Raw genomic sequence first — 24,738 nt, 5'->3', positions numbered from 1 at the left:
AAATGTCCTCACCACCAAAAAAAGGTAACTGTGTGAGGTGATGTATGCATTAAAGAGCTTAATTTTGGGGCTTCCCTGGTGGCGCAGTGGTTGAGAGTCTGCCTGCCGATGCAGGGGACATGGGTTCGTGCCTCGGTCTGGGAAGATCCCACATGACGCGGATCGTGCCCCGGTCTGGGAAGATCCCACATGACGCGGAGCGGCTGGGCCCGTGAGCCATGGCCGCTGAGCCTTCGCGTCCGGAGCCTGTGCTCCGCAACGGGAGAGGCCACAACAGTGAGAGGCCCGTGTACTGCAAAAAAAAAAAAAAAAAAAAGTTTAATTTTGGTAACCAATTCACAATTTTTAACATATATCAAGATACTACGTTGTATATCTTAAATATACACACTTTGTCGATCATACTTTGATAAATTTGGGGAAAAAAAGTAAATGCAAAGGGCAGTTATTGGAAGGCTTTAAGAGCGGGTGTGGTATGTTCTGCCCACTGTGCAGGCAGTGAGTGTAGGCATGAACCAGGACAGTCAAGGGGCTGCTCTGTTGGCCTTTTTGCATGAAGCAAAAAGGTGTGATTTCAGAGACGGATCCACCAAACGTTGCTGATGTGTGGGGCCCAGGGACAGTGAGGGATCCAGGGTCGCTCCCAGGTTTTTGACTGTGCAGCTGCTTAGATGGTGTTGCCGTAAACCGATGGGGAGGACAGGGTGTACTAGAGGGTTGTGGGTGGGAAGAGGAGATTGGAAATTAGGAAGATCGGGGGCACGTTGAGCTAGAGATGCCTCCTGGTTATCAGAGTGGAGATGTCACACAGGAAGGTGCATGAGTCTGGAGTGTGCATGAGAAGGTGTACTTAAAATCTGGTGCCAGGATCGTCCTATGAATGCTTCTCCTCAAGAGCTGTCCTGATGGTATTAATTACAGAGGGCTCTTGATCAGCAGCCATGTGATCTGGGGGTCTTTCTTGGGAAGCCCCATCAGTAGCTCATAGAAAGCCCTGAGCTGCTCCCTCCCTGCTTAAAAAAAAAAAAAAAAAAAAGCTAAGATCCAGTTGTCAAAGTGCTTTGTGTCTGGAGTTCAGTGCAGAATTTGAGTTTAAAATTTCTAGTAAACCAAGAATTCCTGAAAATCCTGGGATTGGGCAGGGTTTTCCATCTCTTTGGTGATAACTCCACATTGGGCCATTTACCAAGCTGGACTGCTGACTTTTTACTGGGAGGGTGAAGGCAGAGACAGTTTAGAGTGGAAGCCCTTTTTGGAGAAAGCTTGGTGCAGCTCATCACAGCTCCCAGAGCTCCTCAAACAAAAGAAATGACTTTGCTTTCATTTCTTAATGGTCCCTGGGGTCTGTGCCTCCTTCATGGGATTATTTCATATTCAACCTGCTCTTGCCAAGAAACCAGTTTCCTTTCCATTTATGAACCTGAAAAGCCTGTGTAGGAGTCAGCATTTTGTTTGCTCCTGGAAGCCTTGTAACTTCTTAATTTCCCGCTTGTTACTAAGACAGTGTTATATATCTGCTCCTTGGTACAGAAGTACGCCATGCTGCTGCAGGTAGCAAGGGACATTGACAGACTTGCAAAGTGTCCCCAAGAAGGAGAGGCTGGATGCCCCAGTGTGTGTTTCCTTTTCATTTCAGTATTTGAAAATGGGATAAGCTCGTGTTTGGGGCTTTAACTATCCAGTTAACTAATTAGGTAGCTAGTTAATTATCTAGTTAGAAAAATTCAAGACCTGTTGTCAAAGCTCTGAATGCTTCCTTCCAGATATTGGGAAAATGAGGTCCAGCCTTGGGTGAACCTTAAATCTGTTAGTTAAATGATGGGAGGTTGTATTGCTAGCTAACATTTATTAAGCACGTACTGACTGTGAGGTGGGGACTATTATCTTCATTTTACATTTGGGGAAACTGAGGCCCAGGCTGAATTTTGTGGTATGTACCTCACACAAATGTAGGACACAGACTTATTTTTTTAATGGCTATAGAGTTTTATCTGTATAGTTTTATATTTGTATTTAGTTTTCTGCTTAAAATGATTCTGGGTTCTATTTGGGAAAAAGCAACATAAGGTTTTCAGAAAACGAGTGAATTTAAAGAGAATTGGTTGTATACATCTAGAGCAAAAAATCATGAGGGGCAGAGTTGCCCCTAGGGTGGGTGGGTGGGCAGGCGGGCCTGGGGAAATACTTTTTGTGGGGCTCCTGTCTTTATAAGCAATTTGAGTCATCCTCAAATCAGTGTTTCAGCACCATTCTGGTGGCCCAATCTCACCCGATCCCACAAAAAATAAAAAGCTTGTGCTGGCCATTAGGAGCAATCTGCTCACCAGGAAGCTCTTCTGGCAACTGGCCAGGACCCTATAGGTGCAGGTACTGGAGCTCTTTGGGGCATCTTGTGTCCTGTTGACCTTGTGCCCCAAAGGAAATAAATGGGAACGAGCTGGCCCCATCTGAGGGGGACCAGGGGTATCTCAAGCCAGAACTCATACAGGACCCTGATATGCTTGGGACACCCTACCCCACATGGTACTGCTGGTTCCAGGCACTGGAAGGGGGCTTGGGAAATCCCCAAAAATGTATCCTCACTGTAGAGTTATGTTGGGGTGAAGTGGTCCCTGAAGTACAGGGCCTGGGGCTGAGACCCTGCTTCCCTAGGGTTTAAGGGTAGAGCTGAAGAGTGGGATGACAGTTGAACCGTATTACATTAAGACTTTAAATAGAAATTTTTTCCAAACCTCGTAGATGCTTTAGCTATAGGAGAAAAAGCTGTTATAAGGAGGAAGCCAGCTGGAAAATTCTAGTATTTATAATATCTAATTCTGTTTGCGGCTTTTGATGGTAAAAGATAATTTGGAGGGAACTTTGGAATTTTGTAAGATATTCAAGCAGAAGACTGTTTTGCTCTGCAAGTGACTGTTTTGCTCAGCCCAGTTGCCTGTAAATGCTCTGGGACCCTCTGCAAGCAGACCCAAGGTGGACATTATAAATCTGTTTACCTGGATGTTACTTCTAAAGAGGCCTAGAGACACAGATTATAGCGGAGCTGCGGTGGAGGGAGCAGAGAGAGAATCAGACAAATCCAGGTTGAGCTCATGACTCCGTCACCTTGGGCTTCTGAGGTAAGATGCAAATATCGGAGGTTAGATGTAAAATGGATAGTGCCGACCTCCTGGGGCTGAGAGGAGCGGTAAACCCACACGTGGATGTGCACACACAAAAAATGGTCCTTGAAGTACGAACTCAAAATGTAAAGGGGTATTTGAACAGCACCTCTAGAGAAGAAAAGATACGCCCAAAGTAGCCACTGCTTTCAACTGTTTTATTGCTAAACTATCATGATACAAGCCGTATAAAAATACTTTACATATAGCAAAAATAAACTACATTAAACTGAAGGTTAAAAACGTTTTGCATAGGAATGTGATGTATTCAAACTCCTTTTAACAGTCAAGATTTTCAAAACCTAAGCCTTCCAGTACCACCCCGTGGGAGAGACTTCTATTTGTTGGAGAATTAGCGAGGACATTCTCAACATTTTCTCCCCTCTGAGGGCTGTAGAGGCAACAGGGGCGAGTGAGTTTCTTTGACAAGGTGTGTCAGGATGCTAAGCTTGTCCCAACCACAGCATCCATCCGTTCGGGCCAATCAGAGTGCTGAAAGTACCTGCTAATAGAACAGCATCATTTGCATCCAAAGCCTGAACTAGGCAGGTGGAGTTTATTCTAATTGGCCAACAGCTGCATAAAGGCAGGGTGTTAAACCTTTCTTCCAGCACCCAACACGCCAGTTCACTTTCAGAAGGGCTGGCTTATGGAGCCACTGCTAACTCAACAATCACCCGAAACATTTGTTTCTAAACAAACTGAGTTAAGACAGTGATGCTGGCTATAACTCAAGGCACTCATGAAAGCTGAGAGAAATTGATGTTTGTGATCAGTTTAATGTGATGCTTCTTTTTCGTAAGCATTTAGCTGGAATGCAGGAAAACCACTTGCATTGGCTGGTTTGGCTCCATGAGATTTAATGCCCGAGACCCAAGCTTGGGAGATCCAAGGTTAAGATATGTTGGGTAGCTGCTAAGGGCCTGGCCCTCCAAAAGTGAGTTCAGGAAGGTTTACCCCGACTCGTCAAGAATGTCACAACCCCTGTGCCACTTGTAAACGTAAAGCAAACAAAGTTGTTAACCAGACCCCTGACATTCTTTCAATTCTGAACAAATAAGGTGGTCTTGGAAAGGGTTTGACGTGAAAATAAACTCAAGCCTCCCCTTTAGTCCAGAGTGAGAAATGAGAACACATCAGCTTCCGATCTGTCTACACATGACAGCTCCCGCACTGGCCAAGGCTGGCTTCCTGAGAGGGATGGCTTGGCCACTGGATGTAAACAAGAAAGGCTACATCAGTGCTTCCCAGTTCTTAGAAAGAATCGACTTGATTCATCTAGTCTGTGTCTTTGCTGGAAAACTCTGGATGTCCTTTGGGTAACGTGTACGGGGGTTTATCTACCAGGATTCAGTTAGCTCTGTAAACATTAGCCCGCACTTCTGTTCTGGGAACTCCCCATTACTCCTGTGTCTTTTCTAGACTCCCCATTACAACACAGGCAGTTTTGTTACATCAAAATCACCTACTAGGTCCCTTATTGGAGGGAGCTAAACAATTTCCAGTTCTCAGTGACAAGATGGAGGCTCAGAGCTGAAGTCAGCAGCATCCTCAAGCAACAAACAGGTGCTTCCTTCTTCCACGGAGCCATTCCCCCTCCTTTCTCTGGAGATGGTTTCTTCTAGCAGACAGGTGACTAACAGGCTCTGAGGTGGGCTTTTGTTTTGGGTTTTGTTTTTTTTTTCCTGGAACAATGAACAAATCTTCAAGAATACATCCCTTCTCTTAGGGAGAACAAATCCTCAATGTATACGTAAAAAGAGACACTTGAAAAAGATTTCTGACCACTTATAAATATTTTCTAATTCCAACAAGGATGCGATATTTTGAGGACAGATAAAAAGCATAAAAATACAGATAAGAAAATAAAATTTAAGACCATACTCATTAATTTGAGTTGCTATTACATATTATCAAGCAGCAGTATTTTTGTACAATACAGGAAGACTCAAACTTTGGAAATATACTACATTCAGCAACAGGGCAGATTGCTCTTGGAAGTGCTATATATTTACATTACCTTGGTTGTAGCAAGTACAAACTTCCACCTAACAGATCCTTCTAACACACGTGCAACACACCCATCTTGACGGTTTAGACATCCTTTTTCTCTCTCTTCGAGGACCTATTGCCTCTCCCCATACTGAAAATATTTCATGAGCAGTCTACTCTTGGCAAAACCTCCTCCTGGCATCTGTATCTGACAAAACTTTGACTGCTGTCGAGTCTTACTACACATTCTCTTGCCTGTTTATGTCTCAAAACTAATGTTTTGTTTCTTTCCTTTGCTATTTGGTATAGTTGTTTATGAAAGTGCTTCCTATAATACCCAGCTAGGATGTCTTAGAAAAAGAGTTCGTGGGTGTCTTATACGCACACACACGTACATCTATACATACAGGAATTTGAACTATTAGGAGGCCCTTTGCACTAACATGGTTAGAATAGTGATGGAAAAAACGCATTAGTCCTTTTTCACCCCATGCACAAGGCAGCTGAGCGACTGCTACAATAGTAGGAAGGCACTTGGGTAAAACATTCAGATAACTGAGGAAAGGCCAAATTCCCTCATGTGCAAAAAATGGCTCCCAGCCAGGTCAAGTGACAACAAATCGCAAACCAAACGCTTGAACCCTTCCCCCGTGAACTCAATATTGCTGGAGAGAAAGTTCTTTAGGTAAAGCTGCTTAGATGAGGAACGCTTTATTGAGGAAGAATTTTGCATCCCAGAAGCTTTGCGATGGCGGTCAACTTCTTACTGGCATTCTATTTGTTGAAAAGAATTTTGCTAAACTCTGCTTGGGGTGGGTGGAAAAGTCCCCTGTCCTTGGGGGGGGGGTGGGAGGGAAGAAATGCTAGGTCCTGACCAAAAGGGTACAGACATGTGCTGCATCCTGTCCTCTCTCTGGAGCCCCAAACACACCAGGCTGGGGTCACAGGTCTGGAGTTCCTGGCCCAGCTCTCAGAAAGGTTTTGATGACAAAGCCAGGACTTAGAAAACCCACAGTGGGCCCTTAACTGCCACGATTCTCTTCGTAGAGTGATTTTTTCAATCAACTCTGCTAGGCAGAAGGCCTGAGTACAGCCTTTTGAAGAGTGCCAGGAATATTTACACTTTGTGTTTGAGTACAGGGAAGCAATTAAATGGCCGAAAAGGAATCCCCAGTTTGTCCTGGGGTGTCTGCAATGAATGTCAACAAACACATCTGTGTGATTTAAAGCTCACCTGCCAAGAACTTGGACGGTTTTATTTGTCTGCAAAAATTGCCCCAAAGGAGGAAGACTTTGGCAGCCTGTGGGTGCACCCGGAGGAGAGAAACGCTCGGAGCTCAGTTGCACACTCCATACGAGTGGTCTGAGCGGAGCGCATTCAAACTAAGGGCTGTGTGGGAGAGGATCTGCTTCTATTCAGATCACATTTGTGCTGGATGAAGCAGCTCATGCAGAGGCGTCTTTGGGACTGGGGCGGGGGGCGGGTTTCAATGGGTTCAGTTAAAAATAACCAATGAACTTTGGGGCCGAATCGTGAGCTTGAGTATCCCACTTTGAGTCTAGGCCAGAGAGGGAATTCAGCCTTTTTCCTCTATCATGGGGGCGCCCACCCACCGAAGCACTTAGGCCTGCCAGCTGCCATACTCTGCAACCGTTTTACTTAACAAAAATACCTGCACTTTTTTCTTGTTTCTTTTTTGGTTGCTTTAGCCCTTCTGCCGTTCCTTCTCAAAATTCAATGCACATGCTTGAGATTTTTCTTAACTACTGTACTTTCTGGAAAAGCACTTGGGCTGTTAGAGGAAAGAAAGCGGGAACATCAAAAAGCCGCGAAGCTTGTCCGTCTGCAGCGGATGCGTGCTCACCCGGCAGCCCGGGTGACCTCCTCTAGTCCGTGACCGCGTGCTGCAGGGGGTAAGGGCAGCTAGCGAAGAGGCCCCCCACCACCGCCACCCCGGCCAGCTTTTTGAAAGCGGAGAAGAAACAAAGGTGTACACATGTCATAACGCCGAGAAGCTTTAACAGGTGATCTTGTATGAGCCAGACTGTTTTTGATTCAGAAGCAGAACATTGAAAAATCAAGCTTGAGCTCTGGCCCATCCCTGGTGTGGACGGGCAATCCCTAGGGAAGATGGGCCGGCTTCTTTGTTTTTCTTCAGCCTGTAAGCTGGGTCACGTTCCTTTGGTTGCTCCGTTGGAGAGCTCCTTTCCTTCAAAAGGTACAAGAGCTGTATCTGTGACCCAAAAAAGTGAAGGCAAGGGCTGGGGTTTAACTGCATCCCCATCTTCCGTCCCCCGAGTCCCCGGCTGCAGGCTCTCAGCTCTCAGGCGCATTCCAGCGGGCGGTCTGTTTCAGGATGTATTTGGGGTCAGCAGGCACTTAAGGTCTGGAGGGGACACCTGGAAGTCAACCGAGACGCTCTTTGGGATTTAGAAGAAGACTCAGAATGCACAGAGAGGAGGCGAGCTCCGGAACGGAGGGTTAGCTTTCGGCCGGCACGTGGTCCCGCGCTCAGCCTCCGGGTGGGGTGGGTACCGGGGAGGACGGTGGGAGGCTCCGGCGTTAGCAACGTGGACGGTGTCTTGCTAATGGCTTTCTTCTATGTCTGATTTCGGGCAGGAGGTCCTGAAAACTCCTTCCTGATAATTTCATTAACTACGAAAGAAGAGAGAGAGAGAGTAAGGGCGAGTGAGAGGGCACCCAAAACAGGGATCAGGTTAGCTTTCTAGAACCTAATACAACCGGACTGTTTTTTTAAAACATGTTTTTGTCTTTGCAGTAATACCTTTGGCGATCTTTAACATAAGAAATGCCTTCCCACATCATGATTCCTCCTCACCCCCCATGATGCTATTTTGTGTTATGGGTTTGTTAGTGAAAATTGCCCAAATGGTAACTTTTAAAAATTGCTGTGGCAGAAATGGAGCTGGGCCACGGGGCATGATTTAAGGAACACTTCCTCCTTGTTATTGAATGCACTTGAGGCGCTCTACCGTATACCAAACTCTGTCTGTTATTACAACATCCAGAAAATACCCACTCCAGGACTAAAACACAGTTCCTTGACCCACAAAACTTACGACTCTTAAGAGGGGCCTTTAAAAGGAAGTGGGTGGGGCCACCGCAAAGACTAGCCATCAATGTAAACAAAATCTTCATCCCTTTCAGCACAACCAGGAATTCCACCCCCCCTTACCCCTCCTCACTAGTGAAGGATCACACTCTGAGTCTTCTCAAGTACCAAGTGTCCTCAAGGGGCTCTGGAGTGTTCCATTACCCCCTGCCCCAGAAAGCTGCATGGAATTTAGCAGGGATCCAAGAATGCAATGCCAGCCAGTGGCATCAAGGAGCTAGCTCTTCTCTCCCATTCTGGCCACTTATCTGAGGCACCAGGTCCTAGGATCAAGGCAGTAAAGTCTTAGAATAGTGGCTCTTGCAAAAAGGCTTCCTTCAATGTTCTTAGGGAAAAGTTGCCTTCAAAGGCAGCCCAGACACCAGGCAGGGGTGTGCACCTGCCCTAAAGTGTGTATATGCACTTTCGGTTTTACAGCTGGATTGTGTGGACTGGGCCCGGGAGCAGAAAAGGAGGCAGACCCCTCTGGGGTCCCATAAAAGGTAGATGAATCTCCCCTCTCCTGGTGCTGGCACTAAATTCTTCTCACAGCCCCTCCTCCTCTGTTTTCTCATCTCAGCCTTATCCTAAAGTTACAGAGATGGAAGATGAGCAGTGAGGGTTAACTGTTGATGTGCTCAGACTCCCTCCACCCTGAGCTCTCCTAGGTCCAGGGTGCTTTTCCCTGGAAAACCCCTGCTTGGATGAGTCTGCAACTCCCAGAATAAGAAGAGAGCAAAAACACACTGCTCTGCAGCTGGATAAGCAAGGTTTGACTCCTGGCTCCCTCACTAAACGGGCCGTGTGACTTTACCCCTCTGTGCCTCGGCTTTCTCATTTGTAGAGTGAGAATCCTCATCGTGTGTACCTTTGGGGGCTGTTGTGAGGATGCTGGGCATTGATGTACATACAAGCTCCTAGCAGGAGGCCAGGTAACCGGTGTTGTGTAGCTGTCAGTTGTGTGATGGGTAGTGATACCCCACGCTTTGTGTTGGACTCTAAACCTAGTGCTTTACACCAGTGGGCTCTGTTTTGTGGCAGAAACCAATCAGGCATCGCTCACTGTTCTTCAGATGTGTGCTGAAAGCAGGTGCAAGGGGAGCTCGAGAGTTCAGGTTCTAGAGCCAGGTGGCCGGGGCTGGAATCGTACCTCTGCTGCTTCCTTGCTCGCTGAGCCTCGCCCTAGTGATGTAACTGCTCTGTGCCTCAGTTTCCCCATCTGTAAACTGTGTATAAAAATATGACCTTCCTTCTACAGTTGTTGAGGAGCTTAGATGAGATGACACAGTGAAAAAGTTATCCCAGTCCCCGGCGTAGAGCAGATGTCGGTTCAGAGAGTGGTATGTGCATATGTATATATGTACGAGCACATGACGCAGTATCTCTGGCTGTTAATGGATGAGAATGTATGTATCAGAGTAACAATAGGAATGCTGGGGGTGAATTCGTGTGTTCGGCTAACCAGCTCTAACTGGGCCCTGACTGTGTAGCAGATACCAGCTGACTCCCGGAGCTGGAGGAAGCACGACCCCCTCGCCTCTGCAGCCCCGGCCTCTGGGAAGTGTGCAGGGCTGGGCGGCCGGGGGGCCCTCAGTGAGGACAGCCAGGCAGGAGTGAGAGCACGTGGCCAGGGGGAGGCGGGGTCGGTGCGGCTTCACGCGAAGCTTTTCAAAGCCCGGATTCTGAAGGGTTTCCTGTTTTCTCAACCTAGGAAACGAGAGGAGTCAATCCTCAGTGGAAACGTTCCACGGCCTCGGCTTTCTAAAAATAACTGCTGGGCAGGGCCACTGGCACCACCGCCCTCGCCAAAGGGTTGTTTCCCTTCTCGGAGCTCGGGGCCAGGTTAGGGGCTGGGTGGGAGACGGTCTAGCTTCCCCCTCCCTTTGGATGGAAACCACCCTGGCTTTCTGAAAGCCACAGTCGAATCTAGAAAACTCGGGGAACGCTCTGCATCGGACCCCCTCGCGGTTGGGGTAGGGAGGCGGCCGGCCGCCCGCCCCGTCGGGTCCCAGAGCGAGGCCCACTGGCGCCCGTTGCAACCTCTCTGGGGGAGAGGAACCTTTTCTTTCTGAAACCTCAGAGCTCGTGCCCCTGGCCGCGGATGAGGAGAAAGCTCTAGGGCAGAAGCGCCAGCTGGGTGGCGGCCACAGCAGTGCAGCCACATGGGTCTGCAAACGTGGGCTCCAAGTTCCCCGAAAGGGTCTCTGCCCGATCCCTTCACCCCGACTCGAGAGGTCCCGCCTCTGCAGCCTCGCGTCTTTGGGCGGAAGGCAGAAGGGGGCATCGTGCTGCCCTTTCTGTGAATCAACTTCCCGGTGTCACCATGGAACCTCTCCGTGGGAAGGAAAGGTGGTCTGCCCATTCAGCAGCCCTGTCACCTCCTCTCTGTCACACCTTTAGTCTCACTTCCTCACTCTGGCCCGCTACGTGCTTAAGGTCTCCTTTATCCAAAAACCCTGCTCTGGGCTTGTCTTGCCCCTGATCTGGTTCCCACTGTGACCTCGCCTCCTACTGCCCTCCCCCTTCCCCCTCCCCCGCTGCAGCCAAACACACTGGTTTCCGTTCTACATGCTCCCCAGGCTGCACTCATGCCTCCAAGCCTCTGCTCTAGCTGGTCCCCTTGCCTCTTCTAATGCTTTTCTTCCTCACTTCATTCGAGGCTCTGCTCAAAAAGTCTCCTCGGCCCCAGGCTCTGGGGACAGTCAGCAGTGCCACCCGCCGCCACCCAGTTGTGCTTGGTCTCCTTATCTCCTTCATATACCGGTTCCTGGCAGTTCACTGTTCTAGTGCTTTAGTTTTCTTCCCCCACCGTATCCCTGGCTTTTGAAGAGTGCCTTGGTACAGAGGAAGCGCTCAATAACATGTATTACTGAGAAGGCAGAAGCTTAGCAAGGGACTAAGTAGCCTCAGGTCACACTGTCTGCTCTGGGATTTGGCCCCAGGTCTGACTCTCAGGTCTGAGTGTTGAAACCCGTCCTTCTGGGTCACTGCCATCAGTATTTCATTCATCCGATAAATGCTTTGAGCATCTGTCCTATGCCAATTTCTGCACCTCTTCTCCCACCTCTTTCCAAATCGGGCCATGGGCAGTTCTCCAAATGGTTCCTCTCTTGTCCAAGTCTTGCCTTCCCTCCTGTCCCCTTTCCTGAGTATCACCTTTTTCCCGGAAGCCTTCTCACATTCCTACATGGGGTCCTGACTCCCTCCAGAAGCAAACACTGTGTTCTCAAAATGCTTTGCTTGCCCCCCTGTGCCATGTTACTTGAGTCGCTTGTATGCCCACTGTACCATGCATAGCAGCATGCGTACAGCAGGTACCTAATGCATGCATCTTAGCCCACCACGAGGACCCCACACCATCAGCCTAGGTCACTTAGTTTAGGGAAGCTGATTTTTCTGTTATCCAATTGACAAACGAGTTTTTGGTCTGTTGTTTGCCTGGAGCTTTTTCTCCACAAAAGAATATAAGCCATTCACATTTTTTCAGGGATAACGATGTGCCAGGTGCTGAACCAAGCACTGAGTTCCTTCTCACACCAAACCTAGTAATACAGTCATCCTCGTTTTATAGATGGAGAAAGAGACAGGCAGTCACTTGGCACAGCAGGTGAAGGGGAGGGATCAGGATTTGAACCCATAGCCCCATTTTATTAACCTGTACATTTATATGGCTCCACCACATAGGTAAAGAGATTGTGCTATGAGGTTTGCTAGCCATCACCTTTCTTCTGGGGCCCCGGAATCCTCAGTGTCTTTTGTGTGTCAGGAAAAGGCCAGAGCAGCCTCTGCGAAGTTAATGAGCAGAGAAGGCTGTGTGTGCTGAGTGGTTAAGGTGGTCACTGAGCAACACTTTCTTGGAACAGAATTGAGGCCAGTGGTGTTCAGTCTGCCACAAGCACCCCCGACCTTTTGTTACCCTTACAGAGAGACACCGTGATGAAAACACAGATGTTGAACATGGCTACAGCCTCAGGGTGATTTCTAAGCCTGACACCTAAGGCTGAAACCAGAAGGAAAGAAAAGACAGATGCATGTAAGTATATAAAAATTATACATTTTTCTTTAAAACTCCAAAAAAGAAATCTGTAGTATATTCAGTATACATGACAAAGGTCATTCATATATAAAGAGGTGTTACAAAGCAATAACAATTCTAATAAAAATGGCTACAGACATAAAGAGAGAATATACCAGGGGTCAACAAACTTTTTCTATAAAGGGCCAGATAAAAATATTTTCAGCTTTGTGAGCTATATAGCCCCTTACTCAACTCTGCTTTTTTTTTTAAAAAACATGAAAGCAGCCACAGACAATATGTGAGCAAATGGGCATGGCTGTGTGCCAATAAAACTTTGTTTAACAAAACAGGCCAGGGGCCACATTTGGCCTGAGATATGGTTTGCCAGTCTCTAGTATATACACCAATGGCAAAGAAGAAAAAGAAAGCAAAGTGTGTTTTCTTCCCCTACTTTTCGGGGATGGCAATCCGGGGAAGCCAGTGCCTTTTACTATTATTGTTCATCCAACAACTCTGGGTTGATTAGTGGTAAATTTCTTAAAACTGATTTCTGCTAGCATCCCACTCTGCCCCAGGAATTTTCTGGTTCACTTGCGGGCCCGGACACCTGCGTGTTGAATTCTTTTAGCCGAGCTGAGGTTCCCAAAGCTCAGTTTGCAGAAGAGTGGCCACTCAGGGTTACACACAGAAGCCCACACAGATAGACCTGAGGTGCAATTTAAGACTTTCCAGGGAATTTTGACTATTCTAGGCTTTCTATAACTGCTGACGTTGGAACTTAATCCCCTGAGAAAGAAGCAACAGGAAGGAGAGGACGGGCCCCCATCTTATTTCTCTCCCAAACCTCAAGCTTGTTTTCTGAAGTCTGGTTAGACTGTGTGAGGGCCCTCGAGAGCCTGGGGTCGGCCAGAGAGTCGCTCCTGAACCAGGGAGGCAGTGTTCTGGAGGCCAAAAGAAAGAATCTGAGAGTTAACACAGGCACAAGTCCCACCTGCCACCCTTCTCCTGCGCTGCCTTGCTCTGGTCACTCCTGGGACCTGTGCCGGGGCAAGAGGTGGCTAGACGCTAGGGTGGCTGAACCAGAAAGCATGTGAAGTGTTCTCTGGATGCTTTTACATTGTGTCCTAACTGCTCTCAGGGAAAGCTACTCTGCAGGCCAAGAGTGAACTCCAGGGCTGAAACTCTGTGCCCTGAGCACCAGGCCTGTCTTCCCCACAAGCACGTGGAAAGGAGCTAAGAAGGAAAGGTGGCCATTGGCCTTGGCTTCCCCTGTGACTTGGGTATCACAATGCTTTCACTTGCTAAGCGACTCCCCAGCCTTTTCTCCCCTCCCAGCCTTCCCCACATGCTCTGGGGGCACTTGGGAACTGAAGAAGAGCTTTCTAGAAGGGCCAGACTTTAGCAGCTCAGGGAAAAGGACAAAAACGCCTTGATAGGCCTGTAGCCCAAAGCTGTGGGTGGGGTCTGAAGCGTTACATGATGGTAAATCCCCTCTGAGGCCAGGCAGATCAGAGCCAGCTTGCCAGAGTTCACAGGCCCCTGCAAGGTCAGAGCGTTGCCAAGTCCTAACATCAGGGAGGGAAGAAGCGCATTAAAAAGGCCCTTTGACTAAGTGGCTGAGTCTCAGCGCTGATATTTCAGCTGCATTTTTGTCATCCTGATTCGCCGGATGCAAAGTTCTCGGGAGGGACTCTGGCTCCGGGTGGGTATATCCAGCCAAGTTTCGCTGAGTGTTACTGTTGCCTTTTGCCTGTTGATGGTGTCTGAGAGTCACTGGTGGAGAATGTGCCAGGGAAACCCTCCCCCTGCTAAGGTTCATGCTGCTGTGGGGAAGTTTTGGTACTTCTCCGTGGGCCCCACCCTCTGGGAAACCAGGTTTGGGAAGTCAGCTCCCTCACCTGTGTGCGCTAAAGGATGTGAAAGCTGATGATTGTTCTAACTAACTGGGTTTTCAGAGTGAGCCATCACTGTGCTGCTGCAGAGAACTCGGGGTCTGGCCTATGATGTAGCAAACCCACTTTCACCGACAGACAGACAATCTGAAAGCCAAGGCCCAGTGGGACATCAGGAGGCACATAAGCCAGCAATACTGATGCTGGATGATTTCTGGCAAGCGCTCACCACATGCTGGTCGCTGCACGTGCTACCTGATTCCAATCATTGTGCAGAGAATTAAATAACAGCAGTGGCATCTAAACAGCTGAGGCACAGAAAGGTAAAGCGACATCCTCACCATCCCACGTGGCCTCTCTACCCCAAGCCTCCGGCTCCTCGCACAGTCAAGTCTGCATTGGTTCCCAGGCTCTTCTGCGCAGGCCCAGGACCCAAAGTCGATGGAGGGGATCTACAGCTAAGGCCAGGGGCCCCACTGAGCTCGGTGGGAAAACCACACCCAGCTCTAGCCCAGGTCCAGAGCCTGGTTTCACATCCAGAAAGCGCGGGGCGAGGGGATGGTTAACCCCTTCCAAAGTGCACAAGAAGGCCCCTGGGCGGGGGGTGGGGGGCGGTGGAGGTTTGAGTTGATGAGATCAAGACTGGAAATTACCTAAGCACAGGGCACTTCCAGAGGTTCCTGACTCACCTGTCCCCTCTCTCGTTCCCCAATGCAGACCGCCCTGCCGTTGACGGAGAGCCGTCCTTAACTGGAAACACCAAGCAAAGTGTACAAAACCAAAAGGGAGCTGGCTCAGGGCAGAAGCAGAGCTGCCAAAGGCTGGAACCTGGCGCTGCTGCCTTCTCCCTGGAAGAGGGTGATGGGGCCACTGGGAGAGCATGCAGATCCCCAGAGCCTCATGGCCACCCCTACTCCCCACCCCGACCTCCAGCCTCTGAGAAGCTCAGGTATGTCCCCTGGGGGTTCCCCCTTACAGAGTGGTGGGGTCTAGCCCTTAAGAGTAGGAAATGTTGGAAAATGAGAGAGGGCCTTCAGGTTGTAAAGTCTTGTTACTCAAAAAAAAAAAAAAATTCAAGTTAAGGAAACACACAGCTGGAAAACAAAAGGAAAGGCAGAAGATATCAATTACCTTTAACTTTGATTTCTTGGATCAAAGATCACAGTCATTCTGTTTCATAATATGTTTTGTATCCAGCTAAGGTGTGTGTCTATCAGCTCTGAAAAAGATTTGCAAAACCAGTTTTGAGAAGAAAAAAAAAATCACCTTCGACCTCTTATGCTTCCAACTGCTGCTAATATCATCCATTTAAATGAGTAGCTCTTCACCCAGGGCTGCTGAGCGCCCAGGATAAAACTCAACCCTCTGGCTGTAGTTTAAGCCCCAATTCTATATCATCTTAACATGTGTGCCAGAATTAACCCCAAATCAGGGTAATAATCACTGAGATGAGGGCCTCTGTACAAAGATATAGGGATCTCTGAAATCAAAGTTCATCAGCAAGATTATGGTGGGTTTTTTTTTTTAAAGCAAGACAAAATGGCTCGGTTGCTGGCATGTCATGTAGTTTCAAATCATGGCCAACTAAGGAGATAACTGGCATCTGTGGCAGAGCACATCAGAAAATCAGAATTTCATGATGGAGCCACTCAAATGTAATTCTCCCTCATTTGACCCCTGCTTCCTTCTTACGAGTGATACAACCTCAGTGGGCATGCAAATTCATAAGACTGTACACCTTCTTCCTGTTTTTCTCTGGTTGGCAAGTTACTATTTTTATAGCCCCTGCCCAGAGCACTGAAGGCGCTTAGAAAGGAGACAGGAGCTATATATTTTACAGGCATTCAATTATATCACATTTTCTCTTCAATTTTAAATAATCCCTTTTCCTTTCTCAATCCCTTTTCAATGGCCAAATTAGAAGGCCAGAGTCCGTTTTGAGTGCTTGATGTAGAAATACTTTCTGGGATTAATTTCTTACAGGGAGTCACCCCACCTTTTGCTGGATGTCGCTATACTTGCATCCTTAGGTAAACCAGAATAGTCTCTCAAAAGGCATGAGCTCTCTGAACTCCCATCTTCAAGGCAGAGAACACCCAATAATGAGATCTTTTCTGCAGTTCTGCAGGCCTAGACTCCCACATGTTGGGCTCCAATAGGGTTGGTCTGATTGGGACTGGATGGGGTTAGTCACGGGCTGCCGCCGCCCAGGACAAGATAACCACCTCCTCAGTAGTGGCTCTGCACACGGTCTGGACCATGCATTTCAGGCCATCTCTTGAAGCAAAAAGGCCCACTGGCAAATCCAGGTGCCCGTGGCCCGAAGGCAGCTCCCTCATTACACTTGCCTGTCTCTACGACACACTGGCTGGTTCCAAACCCAAGAGCAGAGGATTGTCCGACCACTCCCTCAGGGCCTTAAAAAAAAAAAAAAAAGCCTCTATCCTGACAGTGGCCAAATAATTCATGTTTTCAGCCTGGACCTCAGCCCTGCACTTCAGACTTAGATCTCGAACTACCGGCTGGGCATCTCAAACTTAACACGGTCCAAACCAATCTCCTGATTGCCACAATCATTGCCGCCCGCCCGGCCGCCTGCTCCTCTCGTCCCATCATAGGAAACGCACACTCCCCTCTTCCGGTGGTTCAGGTCAATCTTGGTCACAGCCCACATCCCCTCCGTATGCAAATGCTTCTGGATTTACCCTCAAAATAACATCCAGAAACTAACAGCCTCTATCCCCTCACTGCACTGGAAAAAATAGTTCCAAGGTGCTAAAATAGCCAAGATGTTTGCACTTTATCCCTCTGTACGCATTCAAGTAGCACTTAGTGGGGACCAGGTGCCATGTACGTGTCCAAGGTCACACCCTTGGAGCAGCACCTTTGAAACGAGGCGGAACCCCAGGCACCAGGCTTTTAATAGTAGGGGCTGTTCCCCGGGAAGCCCAAGCGTGCTCTGGCTCCACGCCCGCCCCCTTGTCAAGAGTTCAGAGAGTTTATAAAGCATCAGACTGATAGGTTTGTCTGCAGACTTCTGAGGTGCAGCTTCCTGTTTAGTCATGAAGCAGACACTTTAATCGTCTGTTTCCTGGTGGGAGGCAGGTACCAGGAGCCAGAGGAAGGGCCTGTTTTAAATTCAACTAAGACCTTTACCCCACCCCGAGCCGCCCCGCTCTGTAGGGGGCTGTTCATGTGTCCTATTTAATCCTCACAGCCATCTCTGGGGGTTGGGGCCATGATGCCCATTTCTCAGGTCAAGTTACTGAGGCAGAGAAAGATGGAGTGACCCTTCCAGGAATGGCCCCAGCCCGGTGGGTGCTAGTCCCAGGTCAGGGCTTCCACATGTGTAAGATCATCAAGCTCCCCTGGGGGCTGAGTTAAAATGCAGTTTTGCATCAGAAGGGCTCAACACAAAAGCACTCTTGTCAACACACCCGTGTAAGTCTCACGACCTCTCTCTGAGCCTCAGTTTCCCCACAAAACAGGGATCAGAATACCTCCCTGGAGAGACTGCTGTCAGGATTGAAGGAGATGATGTAGCTGGCTTATTCATGGACAGATGTTTACTAACTGCAATACGGACCGGTAGAGAAGACGGAAGAATGAGAGAGAAGATGTGGAAGGAGACAGACCGGTCCAATCCAATCCTTTTCCACTAACCAAGAATAAATACAATGCTATTTCCCTACATGTTAAAAGAAGAAGTCTGTTCCATTGATCAGCGGTTAGTAATGTGGAGGTAGACATCGAGAGAGAAGGCAGCATCTCGACTTATGATATGTTACCTAGGTGACACCTAGAAACCCGCCCAAAGACAGGGAGAGAGGCCTCTGGTCCCAGAATCACTGCCCCATTGTTGTGGTCTTTTATGAGGCTACCGCTGAAGACCTATATAGTGATGGTACATTTTTACAATCCTCACCATAAATCAGTGAATTGTCCTGCTAGTTGCATGGATTAGGTGATGATTTAGGATATGGATTGGAAATGTTCACTGATTAATCAACACGGATAATTAACACGAAAGTGCAAGGTGTCAAAAGATAAAATAGGAAAATACTCAATGTGTCACCCTGATAAATCCTACAACTAGCTTCCACCCTCCTGAGAGCACAGGCACATCTCTAAATGGGATGGCATCAGAGGAGAAAACCTGTGTGCATCTGCATCATAGGGGTTAGACTGGTCTAAGGTACGTTCAGTTTAATGGTTCTTTAATGAAAACACCGGGGTCCCTCCCAACCTGTGTAGAATGCGCTACCATCTTCTCCATCCTCCGCTTTTTCCATGATTACACATCAACTTACAAGCTAGGGAGAAACAACTCAGACATTCTCTAAGCTAAGCTGCCCTGCGAGGGAGGACTAGCCAACTGTATGAACCCTGAGCTGAGCTGAGCTCCTCTGCCCGGTCCTTTTCTCCAATTCAGCAGAATTTCTTCCGATTACATGCAGCTAAGAGGCACCTCTCCTATCAAGCAACCACACGGCTTCTAAGGCAGCAACCACAGGCAGGAAAGCATTCTAAACAAACCACGGCTTGCCCCCTGGTCCTCCTGAAGCTTCCTCACGGCCTCGGCCCCAAAGCTCTGCTGAGAGCCACAAAGCAAGCACTGCAAAATGAGCTGCTGCCTTTCAAAAGTAAAACAGAAGCAAAAAGAAAAGCACTTGTTACTACATCCAGTTGAGATTCAGGAAAGAAACAGTGATCCAAACCCACAGTTCGGCTCAGCCTGCAACCACAAATGAGATGATAAAATAAATACCTAATTGTTTGGGAAAGCATCTTTCTCTTTGGAGGTTGGAGGAATTAACCAAACATTTCTATTAAGACATTTGTGTTTCCTTAGCCTTGTGTATGCAGCAGAGAGAACTGAAGGCGGGTCAGACATGCCAGGTGGGTTAGGGGGCGGAAGCGCGGAGCAGGAAGAAACATCTCCATCCTGAGTTACTTTCCTCATGTCACAGAATCTCACAGAAGTTCCCCGAGGCCTTTGAGAAGAGGTCCAACACTCCAGGCCTGCCTCAAGTGAACTTTCCTTCAAAAACCAGCACAGCCCCTGCTGCTTGCAACAGATTCGCTGGATATTTATGGAATCTTCTAACCTAGTCTGCACCTCACCCTTCCATAAATTCACCTTCCAGATCATTCTATGTCCTCCCACATGTCACGACCAGCTCACAGCACGGCACCACCCCCCCTCCCCGCAATCAAGAAGGGTACCCGTACATACATCCACATGTTTCCAAAGCCCGACATAAGCCCACGTGCCATAAGGAGGCAGCCCGACCCACTTCACGCTGCCCTCAGTCTTAGGCATTTTGTCCTGTCTCCCTCTCGACTCCCTCAGCCCAGTCTGGTGTGAGAACTGACTGACCTGCAGACCGTCCCCACATGCACTCGGCAAGCCCTAACTACAGGACCCAGCTGATAGCCCACCCGCACCAGCCTGCAGAGGGAGACGGAGGACGACGGTGCAGGGCCAAGCGCCTGAGTGACAGCGAGATAAACCTGGGACCCCTGGGCTCCCCAGCCCACCCGCTTCCAGGCCCAAGAAGTTACTAGCTGCCTGGAAAGAAATTCCACCAGGTCCAAGCCGGGACCAGACACAGTCCTAAATTTTTCTAAGTGAGAGTCACAGGCCCAGGCCCGGCACAGATGACCAACTTAAAGGCCGCCTGGAGTGACCAGCAAGGACTATGTGTGTGACATTATTACCAGGTGTCCCTAAGATACCTTAACTCTCCCAGGACATGCAGACAGAACCCTAACTCCTGACTCACCCCCCTTGATCAAACCTTCACCCGTACAGTCCTTGCTGTGGACTGAACTGTGTCCCGCAAATTGCCATGTTGAAGCCCTAAGCCCCGGTGTGATGGTATTTGGAGCTGGGCCTTTGGGAGGTGTTTTAGGTTAGATGAGACCATGAGGATGGGGACCTCAGGATGGGATCAGTGCCCTGTAAGAAGACCAGAGAGCTTGTTTGCTCACTCATTGGGCCCAGCGAGAAGGCATGCAGGCTCACCAGCACCCGATCATACGGGCACCCTGATCTCAGACTTCTGGCCTCCAGAACTATGAGAGGATAACTTCTGCTGTTTAAGCCACCCGGTCAGTGGAATTCTGTTATGGCGGCCTGAGCGAAGACAGTCCTGTAAGCGCTGCTCTACCCAAGACCGTTCCTAATATCTCAAGGTGTGCTCACAGGGCAGGCATCTGCTGGCGAAGCAACCAAGGTTAAGTGATTTGCCCAAGGTCACACTCCGAGGCAGGGTTTGAACAAGAAGCAGGCGCTGCTGTGGCCCCAGTGTCCTCCACACCCCTAAACACACACACACCTTCATGCCATGTGGCTCTGTGCCGGCAAAGCCCCCCTCTCCCTGCTGTGCATCTGAATCCCACTTCTCTGCCGCCATCCAGCCTCAACTGCTGCCCAGGATCCTCTGGCTAACAGCCCCTTCTCCCTTCCCTGCCCTCCACTGACCTCACAAATTCGGCCTTTCTGTGTCTGGTAAGGTGGTAAGTGTCTGAGGGTGGTGGCCACAGATGGCCCAGTGCAGGGGCTGAGCACAGCAGTGAGGGGCTCACACCAGGGCAGAGCCACAGGGAAACACACAGGTGGGAGCCAGACTGCTGGGCTCCAAGTCCAGCCTGCCATGCCCTGCCATGGATTTGAGGCAAGCCCTGACCCCCTCTGAACCTGCCCTGCAAAAAGTGGGCAATGATGGTTCTTAACAACTTTAGAGGGAATCAATGAGTAGACACATGACAGGTGCTGTAAACAGCGTCCGACATATTGTAAGTACCCCACATTCACTAACGGAATGTGAGTCAATAGTTTCACTTCTTGGGCCTCAGTGTCCTCATCTGTAAAATGGGAATAATAATGTGCATCCCAGAAAGACACTGGGCAATGCAATACAGTTGGAACGATGCCAAGTTAACAACAAAAAAATACACCCATGTTAGCAGCTGTTCCTATTAACATTGTTAGTACGTATTAGTCCACCCCACAGAGAACATGTGGTTAACACACTGAATTGACTGGTGACCAGGCCACCTTCTCTCACCAGAGCACTTTCACCTTGGAAGCTATTTCTGAATTTTCAGAGTGGGTGGGTCTGAGGTCAGCCCAGCGCCTAGAGGTGCATTTTTACATCCTGCCAAGGGGGGGCCCCCTCCCAGGCCACCCCACACGGTGCGCTGGCTGCCCTGGGCTAGTGACACACACAACAGCCTCTGAGTCACCAACGCTCTGCAAACCAGAGGCCTCCGGAAGCCAGCCCTGGCAGCAGGCCTGCACGGCCCCCAGCAGCCGACATCTTACCAGCAAGACCTCGGGGCTTACGAGAAAAATGCCGCACCTCGTCCCAAACTGTCCTCAGCTCTCAGGATGAGTAAACATGGCAGTTCTGAGGCTCCCGTTTCGAGTAAGAAGCCTAGGTGCTAACTGGGAGGAGGGCAGATCAGCTGCAGCCAAGAAGGTGCCAAGCCCTGAGGGGTGGGAGGAAGCCCCCTGCCCTAAGCCAGCCTCCAGGGAGACGCACTCATCCTGCTCTGGTCCAGCAACATGAGACAGGCCCCACCTCCCAGCACAGCTTCTTGGGGCCTTCATGCCAGCATCCACCCTCAGGCCCACCCTCCACTCAAATCAGACTTCACAATGCAGAACTCCAAGTCCACGTGCAACACGACTCCATCAAGGCCGAGAGAGAGCGGTGCTTGAGCTGCTCCCCAGGCATTGACAGGGGAGCCTGGCCACTTGGAAAGACCTTGGGGGGGGCAGGTGGCCACACTGATCTCCACACTTTCTAAAGGACCGCGTGTGCACAGGCTGATGAAGCAACATTTAGTGGCACCTTCTATGCAGGACCACAGCTTTCATATATGTCATCCCATTTATGGCCACCGACAGTTCTGTGGGCACACACCAGTGTTCACAGAAGCTTAGCATTAGCTGGATCAAGGTGAACCCCGCCTTTCCCTTGCACATGGTTACCATGGTGATGGATCCTGGTTCTGGGGCGGGCAGTTAGCATGGCTCAGGCTATAAGGACCCTGTATCTTGAAGCTCAAGACATGGAAACATCAACCCCTCATTGGGTTGTCATCACCCCATGAGGGCAGGGACCTCTTCTCTCATTCACTGCCATGACCCCAGCACCCAGGACAGAGCCCAGCACATAGTAGGTACTCAGTTAATTTTCCTGGAGAGATGGTTGAATGAATGAATGAATGAAACACAAACTCTGAATTGATTTGGATTTAACCAGAATTTGCCCAGTTGAGTCTGGTTTTTGATGGTCTCCAGGAGCTGGTCTGAAACTCTAGTAGGAAGGTTGCTGGCCAGCTGTTCTATTAGTTGTAGATGAGACGTCCTGATACATGTAGTAGAATAATAATTACCATTATTTTATAAATTTATATAGCTCTTCCTACAAAGCACTTCACATATATTTAATCCTCACAGTAATCCCACAGAGTAGGTATTAACTGTCCCCATTTTACAGATGATGAAACTGAGGCACAGAGATTAAGGAACATACCCAGCTTATACAGCTACTAAGTCGCAGAGCCAGGATTCAAACCTACCCAGTCTGGCTCAAGCTATTTAAGACGGGAATTCTTTTGTAGTTATCATCTGGCAGTCAGAATTTGCTTCTTTGAGTGCAACTCTGAACAAAGACTGGTCCTTGGGAGACCCCAACTTTTATCAGGGTTACCCAGTAGAAGTCACCCATATAGTATTCAAGGATAAATGGGGGCGAGCTAACATATATGTTTACTGTAGTTAATCTGGGGGATGAGATTTAAGAAGCAAAGAGTGACTTGGCCCCTTTGGGACCACGATGCCAAGCCCGGGGTACATATCTAAAAGGTGAGATGGTGCTAGATTTTCATAAGACTTAAAGTACAGCCAAGGCCTGGGGTTCAGAGAGAGACGGCAGCTTCCCAGTTGTGACTGGAGCCATCCCAGCTTGCTTCTGTTGGCAGTATTCTGCAGAAGAGGAAAGTTGAAGCTCATGCCTCACAAAACCACCAGCAAGCTGTGTTTCTAGATCTAAGGAAACCAAGCCTGCCCATGGTGTCAATCTGATTCTGGCTTCGGGCTCTGATGGCATATAAGGCACCCTCTCTCCAAAGAAAGTATAACCATCTTAGCCTCCACAGTCAGGGGCCTATCTGATGGGGAAATCCAGGTTATCCCAGAAGGTGACAGAGGTGAGTGGCTGCCTCTATCTGCAACTATCCACAGCTGGACACCTGCTGGCTTTCTAGTCAGAACTGCATTTGGATAGACTTTCACCAGCCAGCACCAACCCACTGCTGGGACCCAGGGACTCCACTTGGCCTTGGGAAAGGCCATTCCTTTGAGATCAAAGAGTATGCATTTCTCTTCCTCACTCTCCTCTAGTCCCCCCAGCCTTCCTTCTACACTCTGAATGTGCCAAGTATACTTCCACCCCAGGGCCTTTGCACTTGCTATACTCTCTACCAAGGGTGCTCTTTCCTTAGATATTTGCAAGCCTCTATCAGCAAGATCTCTGCTCAAATGTCACCTCCTCTGGGATGCTTCCCTTATGGAACAGCAGGCCCCCCATGCCACACACCACTCTCTATTCCCCTCCACCCTGCTTTACCTTTTTCCATAGCACTTATTCTAGCTGGTGTTATCGTTTATGTCTAGACTGTGAGCTCAAAGAGGGCAGGAACTTTGAGCCTTTGTGTTCCCTTCAGTGTCCCCAGCGTTGACCTCATCATGGCCAAATGTAGGGTTTTGTAACATGCGTCTCAGTAGAGCAGATTCCAAGAGAAATCATGCTTTGCTGTCATAAGGGAGAAGCCAGGGCTTCTGAGTTTTGGATCATGCTGTCCCCTGCCTGGCTCCTTATCTGACTAGTGAAATCCTGGCTCCAAAGTTCCACAACGCCCACACCACCCACAGAGCACCTGGCACCGAGGGTGGTACACAGCTGGCGTATTAAACCAGGCTGCAAATGGGCTTGAGACAAGACTGTAGAATCTGGAACCCTCAACCTCTGTTTTCCACTCAGTCCAACTTCAAGGAGGAGAAACTGTTTCTCCATTTGTGAACATCTCTATCCTGAGCCCACTTCATATGCCAACTGGGATGTGGCTAGAAATTACCCATGAAAAGACCTTAGCAGGAGGCAGGTTTTAAGAGTAGCATATCCTCAGGAAACTGGAGACACTTAGAGATGGGTGGGTCAGCCTTTCCAACTCTAGCCCTCTGTCATCTCAACCCTGAGGATGCATCCACTGAGGTCACTAAGCTTCGAGGGGGGCGGTGGGTTTAGGGACCACCATGATGAGCTTGTGAGATGCAGCCCAGCCCATGCCGCAGGGCTGGTGCCCAGAATGACAGCAAGCCCCTGTGAGAAGTGGCTCTAGCTTTACTTCTGTTATAAAAGATGACCTTGGGCTTCCCTGGTGGCGCAGTGGTTGAGAGTCCGCCTGCCGATGCAGGGGACGCGGGTTCGTGCCCCGGTCCGGGAAGATCCCACATGCCGCGGAGCGGCTGGGCCCGTGAGCCATGGCCG

General features: G+C 49.2%; 1 protein-coding gene across 6 annotated transcripts in view; it reads right to left on the bottom strand.

Annotated features, from left to right (window-relative positions):
* Nucleotides 1-3,295: 3,295 nt before the first annotated feature.
* NFATC2 (nuclear factor of activated T cells 2) overlaps nt 3,296-24,738 on the bottom strand; it is a 160,699-nt gene continuing 139,256 nt past the window's right edge. For 5 of the 6 annotated variants that reach the window (XM_082600579.1, XM_082600576.1, XM_082600577.1 and 2 more), the window contains one exon: nt 3,296-7,806. In XM_082600579.1, the coding sequence (XP_082456705.1) occupies nt 7,751-7,806 (56 nt within the window). In that variant the 3' untranslated portion in view covers nt 3,296-7,750. Of the gene's footprint in view, nt 7,807-15,304; nt 15,393-24,738 lie in introns of all 6 variants that reach the window. The other variant, XM_082600578.1, reaches the window with a different exon arrangement.

The sequence above is a fragment of the Mesoplodon mirus genome (assembly GCF_964341445.2).
Source record: "Mesoplodon mirus genome assembly, chromosome: 15".
NCBI classification, from domain to species: Eukaryota; Metazoa; Chordata; class Mammalia; order Artiodactyla; family Ziphiidae; genus Mesoplodon; species Mesoplodon mirus.
The sequence above is the reverse complement of the archived record's forward strand: the minus strand, read 5'-3'. Positions and strand labels throughout refer to the sequence as shown.